At 52.4% G+C, this 12,922-nt stretch overlaps 1 protein-coding gene across 1 annotated transcript in view; it reads right to left on the bottom strand.

Moving 5' to 3' along the window:
• The window catches only part of cux1a (cut-like homeobox 1a), a gene marked incomplete at both ends in the record, with an annotated part of 10,339 nt that extends 8,722 nt beyond the window's left edge, over positions 1-1,617 (bottom strand). Inside the window, 3 exon segments of the mRNA XM_084449825.1 lie at positions 52-134; positions 1,021-1,057; positions 1,546-1,617. Of these exon segments, the coding sequence (XP_084305951.1) occupies positions 52-134; positions 1,021-1,057; positions 1,546-1,617 (192 nt within the window).
• Between the last annotated feature and the right edge of the window lie 11,305 nt (positions 1,618-12,922).

A 12,922-nucleotide genomic window follows, 5' to 3' on the forward strand; every position in this document is an offset into this window, starting at 1 on the left:
CCCTGAAGCACAGCTATGGGAGCCGTTTACGCGTTTCCCTTCTTGCTTTACCATCAGGAGGTTACAATCACTAAACTCATTCAGCCCAGGAAAAGTTCCTACAGCAAACTCCTCCTTATCGCCTGGGCCGGGCACTGGAGAGCACACAGCACAGTCTAACACCACACACAGCTTCTGACTGGAGAGAGGAAACGCAGAGGGAGAGAGGGAGAGAGAGAGAGGGAGGGAGAGAGAGAGAGAGAGAGAGAGAGAGAGAGAGAGAGCGGGAGAGGGAGAGGGAGAGGGAGAGGGAGAGAGAGAGAGAGAGGGAGAGAGGAGAGGGAAGAGACAGAGAGAGAGAGAGAGAGAGAGAGAGAGAGAGAGAGAGAGAGAGAGAGAGAGGGAGAGAGACAGAGAGAGAGACAGAGAGAGAGGAGAGAGAGAGAGAGAGAGAGAGAGAGAGAGAGAGAGGGAGAGAAAGACAGAGAGAGAGAGAGGGAGAGAAAGACAGAGAGAGAGAGAGCAGCTGGTTAAAGCTGCTTGTCAGCAGGCCTCAGTCTAGTGCGAGGTGGCAGGGGAGTGAAACAGTGAAACATGGGCTTTTATTTTCAGGAATTTCTATTCCCCTTAACATGCGGCTTTGCCGTTTCACCATCCGTCGGTCTTAATAAAGGCAGAGGCAGGCCCAGCCAGGAGAGGAGGGAAGGCGGGGGGTGGGTGTGTGTGTGTGGGGGGGAGGGGGGGGTGGGGTGTTGGTGGGGAGGAGGAGGAGGAGGAGGAGGGGGGGGGTTCCCCTACACGTTGGAAGGGCTCCAGTGAAAACTGGTTGAAACATGGGAAACATGGTGTCAGAGCAGAGGAGAAGAAAGAGCGCGTCTGGCTTGTGGTTTCCCCGGAGCGCGTTCCGTCCTGACACGGCTCCCGCTGCCCCAAACCAGGGGCTCCCCTTTCACTACAATGCCTCCCAGGGCAATGCGCCACTGCCAAATCCACACACACACACACACACACACACACACACACACACACACACACACTGACATGCTGGCTCCAACTCCTCTCCCAGGCTCTGCTCTGCCTACAATGAGAGTCAGAGATTAGTCAGCAAAACACACGTTGCTCCCATCAAGCTCGTTTCCTGTGGCGGGTGCTGACGATTGGCTGAACCTTCAAACGACCCCGCGGTGGGCGGAGCTTCCATACTATTCCAAGTGGAACAGGAATGTAAACGAACGCTGAATGTTTGACAGTGGGAGCGCTGGGAGCTGACGGGACCAAAATAGAATCATGAACCCATTTGTCTCAAAGCCGTGGCTCACTCAATGACAAATCCTCTCCATTTGAAACTGACCCAGATACCGTTGCTTTTCTAAAGGCAGGTTGAACAATCATCGCCAGCTGAATCACGTCCTCGTACGCTAGTGGTTTCTTCCGCTCTTTGTCATGGGAATCGCCGCGTAAATGGAGTACGTGGGGGTGGACGGCCTTTAGGACCAGGGGGGAGAGGCCTGGTGCTGCCCTGTATCGAATCTATTTAACTTGAGCCTCATAATACGGTCCCCTCACGTTCAATGACCCAGCTAAGGGGGCGATGACCGTCCTCAGGACGGACGGTTCAGTCAGAGACGGAGGGGACATGAACGTGTCAGTGGGCCGTCACATGACTGGGCCCCATGACGGCGCTGAGAGACATTCTAGCCCCTGCCTTCCCACACCACGCCGTTCCATCTCTGTTCCGTCTTCCTGATTCGGTCACCTGTCCTTGATTTTGATTGGCTGGCCCCTTTCTTCTCCTATTGAGGCATCCTAGAAGCGGCCTAGAAGCGGTAACAGGCTGGAGCTCTGGGAGCAGAAGCCACGACTGGGTTCCTCTAGCCTGGGTTTCCCTAGACTGGGTTTCCCTAGACTGGGTTCCTCTAGCCTGGGTTCCTCAAGCCTGGGTTCCTCTAGCCTGGGTTCCCCTAGCCTGGGTTCCCCTAGCCTGGGTTCCTCTAACCTGGGTTCCTCTAACCTGGGTTCCCCTAGCCTGAAATGTCTGATTATCCCCAAAGATAAAAAATGCTTTAATGAGGGATTGCAATGGTTTACATGGGCTGATCTTAATCGCATAATACTCACTTTTTGACTTGCCTTTAACATTATTCTGTTGTTTCTATTGAACAGGGTGAGACAATATACCTTTAAGAGAGAAAGAGAGAAAGAGAGAGAGAGAGAGAGAGTTCCTGTTCTTTGAGGAAAAAAGTGCATCTTTCAACTTTTTTGTGTGTTTCTCCCCGGTCAAGGTAAACAGGATCTGAGTGTTTTGTCTGGTTAGTAGATTACAAACAACGTCCAATGAAAATATCTGGACTGGGTCTTCAAGTCATTTCAAATCCCTTCAAGTCCCATCAGATAAGGTCAAAGAACAAATCAAACGTAGAACAAACTCATCTCTTCTCCGACCCAGTGTCCTCTCATAATGGAGGAACAGTGTCACCGTACAAACATGGAGTACCATGATTCGGTCATCTGTCCCTGATTTTGATTGGCTGGCCCCTTTCTTCTCCTATTGAGGCATCCTAGAAGCGGCCTCCGTTGCAGACAGACGAGGAGGTGTATTGTTAGGGTTAGGAGGTGTATTGTTAAGGTTAGGAGGTGTATTGTTTGCGGAGCGTGGCTCCTGAGACGCGGCGCCGCCGGCGCGTGAGCTGGGATCACAAGTACGGTCTGGACCGCCGCCGCGGACACCGGGGGTAACAGGCTGGAGCTCCGAGGAGCAGGAGCCACGACTGGGTTCCTCTAGCCTGGGTTCCCCTAGCCTGGGTTCCTCTAGCCTGGGTTCCCCTAGCCTGGGTTCCTCTAGCCTGGGTTCCTCTAGCCTGGGTTCCCCTAGCCTGGGTTCCCCTAGCCTGGGTCACTCTAGCCTGGGTCACTCTAGCCTGGGTCACTCTAGCCTGGGTTCCCCTAGCCTGGGTTCCTCTAGCCTGGGTTCCTCTAGCCTGGGTTCCTCTAGCCTGGGTTCCCCTAGCCTGGGTTCCCCTAGCCTGGGTTCCTCTAGCCTGGGTTCCCCTAGCCTGGGTTCCCCTAGCCTGGGTTCCTCTAGCCTGGGTTCCTCTAGCCTGGGTTCTGACACTTTCATTTGCAGCCAAATAGGTCAGGAACAAAGAAGGGATCACAATAGCACCACGCTGGCTAAAACACTGTCAACACTGTCAACTCTAAAAGGTTCACTGAGGATTTCTGATAAAATGGTCAAATCAAGCTGTGCTGTCTTTCCCCTGGCATGAGTGCTGTGTGATGGGAAGAGCTTTAAGGTTACATTCCCATATAATACATCAGGGGTGATCCGAACATAATGGATGTTCCCAAATGCATTTACACCGTCCTAATCCTGTCACTGACGAGGGGGACTGGCCAGGCCACCACACGGCCAGAGCACACGGACCGCTACTGTGTAAGTAACGCTCGGGATTAAAACTTAATCTGAAACGTCTGATTATCCCCAAAGATAAAAAATGCTTTAATGAGGGATTGCGATGGTTTAAATGGGCTGATCTTAATCGCATAATACTCACTTTTTGACTTGCTTTAACATTATTCTGTTGTTTCTATTGAACAGGGTGAGACAATATACCTTTAAGAGAGAAAGAGAGAGAGAGAGAGAGAGAGAGAGAGAGTGAGTTCCTGGTCTTTGAGGAAAAAAGTGCATCTTTCAGCTTTTTTGTGTGTTTCTCCCCGGTCAAGGTAAACAGGATCTGAGTGTTTTGTCTGGTTAGTAGATTACAAACAACGTCCAATGAAATTATCTGGACTGGGTCTTCAAGTCATTTCAAAGCCCTTCAAGTCCCATCAGATAAGGTCAAAGAACAAATCAAACGTAGAACAAACTCATCTCTTCTCCGACCCAGCGTCCTCTCATAATGGAGGAACAGTGTCACGGTACAAACATGGAGTGTCCTCTTAGAACAGGCCTTACACAGTCTGTCAGGGAGAACGGCAGCTGTGCACAGCAGCACCAGCGGTGAAGGTAAGACGGGCCCAGACTGAGGAGCAGGCCTTAAGGGGGGGGGGGGGGGGGGGGGTTAAAATATGCACTGGCCGCCCGCCAAGTGCGCCTCTGGCGTCAGCTCCAGATAGGGGCTTGCCAAGCAATCCACTTCTGATCATGACAGGAGGCAGGTAAACACCTCGGCACAGTTATCAGCAATAATGTGCGACCGCAAAAAGTCCATGCCATGGGAGGGGGAGGGGGAAATAATGACTTATGACATTTGATACACCTGTAAAGTCTAGTATACAGGCCCACAGACGCCTGCCTTGGCTGTACACATCTACATCACAAATCTTAAGAATGTCTGCCATGTTGACAGGTAAGAATAACCCCCGTTCTGAACATAACCCCAGCCCGCCTGACAAAGATGAATAGTTGGAAGGAAATCCAATTCCGACCTCTGAATAGGATTATTGAATAAGGTTTGATTTTTGTACTCTGTACTACGAGGACCTATAGAAAACAACGGTGGTTGATTCAGGATAGGGTTGGTTCACGGTAGGGTTGGTTCAGGGTAGGGTTGGTTCAGGGCAGGGTTGGTTCAGGGCAGGGTTGGTTCAGGGCAGGGTTGGTTCAGGGTAGGGTTGGTTCACGGTAGGGTTGGTTCAGGGTAGGGTTGATTCAGGGTAGGGTTGGTTCAGGGTAGGGTTGGTTCAGGGTAGGGTTGGTTCAGGGTAGGTTTGATTCAGGGTAGGGTTGGTTCAGGGTAGGGTTGGTTCAGGGTAGGGTTGGTTCAGGGCAGGGTTGGTTCAGGGTAGGGTTGATTCAGGGTAGGGTTGGTTCAGGGTAGGGTTGGTTCAGGGTAGGGTTGGTTCAGGGTAGGGTTGGTTCAGGGTAGGGTTGGTTCAGGGTAGGGTTGGTTCAGGGCAGGGTTGGTTCAGGGTAGGTTTGGTTCAGGGTAGGGTTGGTTCAGGGTAGGGTTGGTTCAGGGTAGGGTTGGTTCAGGGTAGGTTTGGTTCAGGGTAGGGTTGGTTCAGGGCAGGGTTGGTTCAGGGTAGGGTTGGTTCAGGGTAGGTTTGATTCAGGGTAGGGTTGGTTCAGGGTAGGGTTGGTTCAGGGCAGGGTTGATTCAGGGTAGGGTTGGTTCAGGGTAGGGTTGACTCAGGGTAGGGTTGGTTCAGGGCAGGGTTGGTTCAGGGTAGGTTTGATTCAGGGTAGGGTTGACTCAGGGTAGGGTTGGTTCAGGGCAGGGTTGGTTCAGGGTAGGGTTGGTTCAGGGTAGGGTTGGTTCAGGGTAGGGTTGGTTCAGGGTAGAGTTGGTTCAGGGTAGGGTTGGTTCAGGGTAGGGTTGGTTCAGGGTAGGGTTGGTTCAGGGTAGGGTTGGTTCAGGGTAGGGTTGATTCAGGGTAGGGTTGGTTCAGGGTAGGGTTGGTTCAGGGTAGGGTTGGTTCAGGGTAGGGTTGGTTCAGGGTGGGTTGGTTCAAGGTAGGGTTGGTTCAGGGTAGGGTTGGTTCAGGGTAGGGTTGGTTCAGGGCAGGGTTGGTTCAGGGTAGGGTTGGTTCAGGGCAGGGTTGGTTCAGGGCAGGGTTGGTTCAGGGTAGGGTTGGTAACGATGATGAACAAGGTCCTAAATTCGAGAGAGAGCAGCGTGACATCACTCTCACATCAAACACCCACGAGAGCCATGGTGGCACGGCGACGGCGTTGCCATGCCAGCTTGATGACAGCAGCGCGACCCGTTCCCTCGTCTGAGCCACACACCGGCGAAAAATAGGTGGCCATCTTAAGAGTCCTCAAAATACAGGGTCAGGCAGGGCTAGACTGACACTCTGTCTGGAGGTTTCAGAACGAGTACCTGCCTGGCTGCCGGTCTCTCTCCGAGGCTAATGAGGACACGAGGGTATAGAGGCAGCGCGCGGCCCGCTAGCCTCCCAGAGTCCCACGCCTACTGGAGCCGCGCTACCTACAGCGCCGGACCGCTCCGCCAGGGGCTTCTCAAAATAATTGCCCTCTTTAGAGGTGCACTGCTGAAGGAGGCCTCGGAACCCAACAAAAGGGTGGTGGTGGGGGGGGGGGGGGTTGAGGGGGGAGATTCAAAACAAAGGGGTCCTTGTTAGGGAAGAGGAGAGGTTGGTTTATTATGTTTAACCTGGGAGAGGGCTGTGACAGGGACGAGCCATTGTTCTCCCAGGCTGCGTTCTGTGGCCACTGCCATCGAGTCACTGGCTGCAAGCACTGGTGTGTGTGTGTGTGTGTGTGTGTGCGTGTGTGTGTGTGTGTGTGTGCATGCGTTTATGCAGTGTCACTTCAAATATCACCTCAGTCGGAGGGGAACTTTGTTAAAGTGGACAAAAGGCCAACACATTATGGTTCCCCCGCCGCGGTCAAGGGCGATCGCCACACAACCTTGAGCCAGGCAGCGGACGGTCAGCCACGCGCTGACTCGGCGGCATCGAATCAATACGGTCAGAGGTCACACACACACACACACACACACACGACACGCCGTATCTGACTGAAAAGTGATAGAGTCCGTCTCTTCCCCGGACGCCGGGAGCCACGGCGCTGAAGTGGGCGGACAGACGGCGAGCGCCGGGCCCACAGGAGAGCCGGCCTCCCGGTAGCTGTGGTCCCCGGGCCCCGGCTGCGTCTGCCTGATGTGAGAGAGCCACAGGGAGAGGAAAACGTGCCCCTGGCCAAGAGAATCCACCCCCAACCGCCCGCCCCCCACCTTCTACACACTCCTCCCCTCAACCCCCCCCCCCTGGTTCAGGGCCCATCTCCCACCCCGACATGGAAAAACATGTCAGCCCCTCTGGTCTCCCCCTCCCCATTCAGAAAGCCATAATATCATTTTCCAGTCACTAACGGCATCTGGCTTTCATTTCCAGGACTCCTGGAGGTTTTCAGGTCACTAATAATAACTATTTCAGGCAAAGGCAAGAGTTCAGCCAGAGTCTACCTCCGTGCCAGAGAGCGCTGAGTTATGCCGATGACGGGACAAAGGGAGGGTCGAGGGGGGAGGCTGGGGGGGAGGGGCCGAGTCCCCCGGGAGTCCGGAGGCTCCTCCTCAGGGGGCGGGCTTTGTTTTGGTGTGTGTAACGGCGGTCCCTGGCCTGGTCAGGCCTGCCTGATGGATGTCTGTCTGGGGACTGACTGGGGAGAGGGGTCGGGGGTCAGTGGAGGGTCCTCTCTCCGCCCCGTCTGCAGGCCTCGGCGGGAACAGTTGCTTCTAGCGCCGGGTGAGAAGTTGGGCGTGGGGCTCTGGGGGTCCCGACTGACATCACTTAAGACTTCCATGGTGATGAAGACTGTGCCTCTCACACACACGCACACACACACACACGCACGCACACACGCACGCACACACACACACACACACACACACACACACAGGAGAGCTGGAAACCCTACTCCCTGGGCTGAAGTGCAGGGGAAATGAGGGGAGCCATGGTTGAGGTCTTAATGCTCTCTGGTGCGGTTAAACTTGAGGCTTAGCAGAGGCTAATGTGGCCGTCTGTCCCGTCCCCTCCAGAGCGGTGTGACAGGTTTAGAGGGCTGGGAGTCGCTAGGCTAACCAGGGGAGAGGGGGTCAACTCAAGGTAACGTCGGTCAATTGTCTGCGTCTCCGGTGACGGTCACCAAGCGGGACGCGGGGGATCCAAGTCGGAGGAAGTGGGACAAACCTTAATTTAGATACTAAACATACTAAACCCCCCAACTTTGAGGCCATTCTGCGGGGACACAAAAGTACCTTCGCTGCGCAGTAGACAGTGTGTCGTAGAGATGTAACGATAACCGGTATAACGATAAACCGCAATCAAATTTGATGAAATTTATCATGATTAATATTACCATTAAAACCGTGTTTGATTTTCGCGCGTTGAAAAACTCACTGTAAATACTGTCCAGCATCAACCAAAGTTAGCAAGTGTCCAAGACGCATTATTTGAATGTTTATTGTATTACAAATTGTATTTGTGTTTTCAATAAAAAAAATTGGTGAAATGATTTCAGTGTATGTATATCAGTAGTTTTTGAAATTGTTCAGCACATTTTATAATACCGCGATAATATTGATAACCGTGATATTGGTCACTATAATGGTGAGCTTTCCATCTCTCATGTGTGGCAGCACCTGAACCCAGTCAGTGTACCAGGGAGCAGTAATGACATTAGTGAGATCCTCCACACGCTTCATGATTACACTACATTCAACACAGCGGACATTTATCCCAATATTGATGCACTAAACATCTGGGCCCTGAACTTGGTCGTGTAAAAAAAATGGAAATTGAATTTCTCGAGACATGAGGCCACTTTCCACTGTTCAAGGCCAGTTTTCTCCCCTCAGCCAGACTATTCTGAGCTGAGGAGACAAAGAAAGAAAGAAAGAAAGAAAGAAAGAGAGAGAGAGAGAGAGAGAGAGAGAGAGAGAGAGAGAGAGAGAGAGAGAGAGGGTGATCGAGGGCAACACAGAGAGAGAGAGAGGGAGAGAGAGAGGAGTGGGGGGGGGGGGGATCCAAAAGTTTCTCAGCGGAGAAGGATGAATCCCATAGCTCATCGAATTTCTCCGTCCCCATTTCGAACCCATCCTTGCTTTTCTCCTAGTTTGTCTTAGTGACAAGCAGAAACCGGCCCAAATCCCTTTATCCTCCCGTTTCAGGTCACCACTAAGGATGCGCCGAGCTGTCGGCCGCGGGCGGCCCTGCGAGCCAAGACTGCTCCAGAGTCCCCGAGCTACGCGGGCACATGCTAACTCATCAGACGCACAACAGGGTAGTCTATTAGAATTACAATCAGATGTACTTTCAAGCACAAAATCCACTTCCATTAACTGTAGAATAGCCAATTAACTGTAAAATGGGCCATTAGTGAGAGGCGCCTAAAGTGAGAGCAGAGACGATCTCTAAAGTGAGAGCAGAGACGATCTCTCACTCTTGACAACGGTGCCGCGTTGCTGACAGAACATATAGTGTGTTGCCTCAGAATGTGTGTGTGACACGACGTGAGTATCCAGGTGCTGGGATACAGTTGAGCTGATAAATCAAGTGTAAGGGATAAACAAGTCTGTTTTTATTCCTCTGGTTGACAGTGTTCCTATGAGAGACCGTAAACTAGGCTTGGCTACTTCAGCAGGGGACCAAACAGAACAAGAAGAGTCAACTAAAGAAATCAGGGGTTTTAGGAGCCTTCTGATACTCAGGAAAGGGTAATCTACACTGCACCGTACACAATGGGATTATTTGTCACACTCATGATTGGCTGTTAACGCTTGCTCGGGATTGGTTGGAACATGTGCAAAGCAAACAATGGCGATAGGCCAGTGTGTCCTGTGTGTGTGTGTGTGTGTAGACAGTAAGTAGCAGTGCATGTCAGAGGTGTGTCATGTACACACTCGGTCTAGACATGACAGCGCTCTGTCACATGACGCTAATCAATTCAGCCAGGTTAATAATTCATGGAGCCGGGAGGAGGTGTAGCCGGACCGAGACAGCGCCGGCGGTTCAGACAGAGGCAGAGGAGGAGAGAGGAGAAGAGAGGAGGAGAGAAGGAGACAGTCGGGGGGGGGGGGGGACCCACAGCGCTGCTCCTGCCAGCTGCACAGCGCCCACCCCCTCTCCGCGCGCCTCCATCTTTAATGTCTGGTCTGTGCGCCTGACAGCAGCCGCTGAAGTTAACATGGATTGTAAGTGACGGCTCGCCCACAGCTCCGCTGGGGTAGTGAAATGGCAGCAGACACCGGTGCTGCGGCGAATAGAGCATCGCCGCGAATATCCGTCCCCCTTGATTGAGAGCCCTGTAGACTGCTTATTGGGAATGCTATTTTATTTGTGAGAGTTAAGACTGACCCGGCAGGACGGAGATAAACGTCGGGCGGCTGAATCCAGACAGGGTCAAAGGAGGGCGGCACGCTCGGCTCTTTCTGCTGTTGTGGCATAACGCCATTTCTGGGATTAGAGGAAGATGACTGATGTACCTGTCCGCGCGTTACTCCTCCTCCCCTCGCTGCACTATCTTCAGCGCGGGGCACCGCAGTGCACTCTGGGAAGGACAATGTTGGAGTAGCCGTTCTGAAATGTGGAGGGTTGCCATGAAGTGCAAGGCTCTCGAAACTAAGCAACAAGCAACTTACAAGCTGTTGGTTTTTAATAGCGATACCACCCACCTAGTACGACCCAATATTCTAATATGCACACTGTGTGTGAAGGTGCACCTGGAAAACAAATTAGGCCAAAATACTTCCATGCCAGAACTATCCATTAGGAGGTCTGGTCATATCTATTCATTATATGTGATTAACAGTCTTGTTATGGCTCATAAATTGAGGTCACAGAGTATAGTGTGACAGAAGATGATACGGCTTCGACGGGCTTATCTATTGCCAATGCTCTGTCTACGTAATGAGAAACTAAACACAGTATCCCTCTGCTGAACAAAACATTCTGTGCCGTATTATATTTAGAAGTCTGATACAGAGAGAGAGAGAGGGGCTGAGGCACTTTCAAACCTGGCAATCACACGGAGGTAACCCAGCCAGCCGAGGGGAGAGAGAGACAGAGAGAGAGACACAGAGAGAGAGAGAGAGAGAGAGAGAGAGACAGAGAGAGAGAGAGAGAGAGAGTCAGAGAGAGTTAGAAAGAGAGAGAGAGAGAGAGAGAGAGAGAGTCAGAGAGAGTTAGAAAGAAAGAGAGAGAGAGATAGAAAGAGAGAGAGAGAGAGACAGAGAGAGACAGAGAGAGAGAGAGAGAGAGAGAGAGAGAGAGGGAGACAGAGAGAGACAGAGAGAAAGAGAAAGAGAGAGAGAGAGAGAGGGAGACAGAGAGAGACAGAGACAGAGAGAGAGAGAGAGAGAGAGAGAGAGAGACAGAGAGAGAAAGAGAGAGAGAGAGACAGAGAGAGAGAGAGAGAGAGAGAGAGAGAGAGAGAGAGAGAGACAGAGAGTATTCTGAGGCAGTTGACATCTTGTGTAACCTGATGCAACATTGATTCATCGCTAATGTGGACACCAGAGTCGAGTGAGAGCAAGAACAGAACATGGCCCCCTCCCTGGTCACCTGGCTGCCACCTTAAGTGAAAATCCAGGGACTAGAGAACATACACGCACCCACACACACACACACGCGTACACACACACACACACGCGTACACACACACACACACACACACCCACACACACACACACGCGTGCGCACACACACACACACACACACACACACACACACACAAGCTCTTCAAAAGAACCATTGGATAAACACAGAACTAACACTCATGGGGAAAAAACCCAGACTAAGGCGACAACATCTGTCCCGTTTATTCACAAGTCAACCGTCCAAACTTCCCCGTCACCCGGCCGTTCCCCCTCTGTGATTGGCTGGGAGGAGGAGGCGCCCCTCTGTGATTGGCTGGGAGGAGGAGGCGCACGGCGTTGTTATTCTGCTCACATTCTCCCGTTTGCAAACACCTGACCGGGAAAATCAGACTTTTCAATCACTCCTCCTGGGGAGCAAAGACTGCCGTTCCCCCGCGTAAATAGAGTGAGCTTTAATGGCCCTCCAAGCTGCCCCCCCCCTCCGAGCTGCCCCCCACACACCCTCCCTCAGATTAAACATGGCATGTGAGTGAAATACTCACCCCGTAAGACTCTTCCTGCTCCTAAAACATTTACAGACCCCACCAGGGGAGGGCTGGGGTTACTCACCCCCCCACCCCCCCCACACAGAAAATCAATACGGTCAGCCCTGCTGTAACTCAGCCTATGAGATGTACCTGGGGTTGGGGGGGGGGGGGGTTCTGAGCAGCATGGTCACTGGGGTGTGATTGTGGACAATGTTGTAAGAACGATTATTTGAATTGTGCTGTATCTGGCCGTTAAGAGGTTCATGGAAAGTCTTGAATGAGATTAAGGCCTATAAGTGGATGATATGAGTACATAGGGTACTTGTATAATGTACAGCGCAGTGTTTTTATAAGATGGGAAGACACCAATAATTCTGACTGAAGAAGATGATATTGCTGTGGATTGTACAACATCAGCGCTCCTCTGAGGCAGTGGGGAGAGAGGAGATAAGATGCCAGACTCAGACTCGCTCCTCTGAGGCAGTGGGGAGAGAGGAGAGAAGATGCCAGCGCTCCTCTGAGGCAGTGGGGAGAGAGGAGAGAAGATGCCAGACTCAGACTCACTCCTCTGAGGCAGTGGGGAGAGAGGAGAGAAGATGCCAGACTCAGACTCACTCCTCTGAGGCAGTGGGGAGAGAGGAGAGAAGATGCCAGACTCAGACTCACTCCTCTGAGGCAGTGGGGAGAGAGGAGATAAGATGCCAGACTCAGACTCGCTCCTCTGAGGCAGTGGGGAGAGAGGAGAGAAGATGCCAGACTCAGACTCGCTCCTCTGAGGCAGTGGGGAGAGAGGAGAGAAGATGCCAGACTCAGACTCGCAGCTCTGAGGCAGTGGGGAGAGAGGAGAGAAGATGCCAGACTCAGACTCACAGCTCTGAGGCAGTGGGGAGAGAGGAGAGAAGATGCCAGACTGAGACTCGCTCCTCTGAGGCAGTGGGGAGAGAGGAGAGAAGATGCCAGCGCTCCTCTGAGGCAGTGGGGAGAGAGGAGAGAAGATGCCAGACTCAGACTCGCTCCTCTGAGGCAGCGGGGAGAGAGGAGAGAAGATGCCAGACTCAGACTCGCAGCTCTGAGGCAGTGGGGAGAGAGGAGAGAAGATGCCAGCGCTCCTTTGAGGCAGTGGGGAGAGAGGAGAGAAGATGCCAGACTCAGACTCACTCCTCTGAGGCAGCGGGGAGAGAGGAGAGAAGATGCCAGACTCAGACTCGCAGCTCATTAGTTCTACATGAGCAGCAACGTTTATGGGTTCAGTTTCTGGCTTTGATCTCAGTGTTTGTGATTCCCTGAAAAAAAATCTGCAATAAATCCGTGGCCAAGCTAGCTTTACTAAGCAACTCCATCAACAGACTCGAG

This window comes from Borostomias antarcticus, assembly GCF_949987555.1.
Source record: "Borostomias antarcticus genome assembly, chromosome: 15".
Classification (NCBI taxonomy): Eukaryota; Metazoa; Chordata; class Actinopteri; order Stomiiformes; family Stomiidae; genus Borostomias; species Borostomias antarcticus.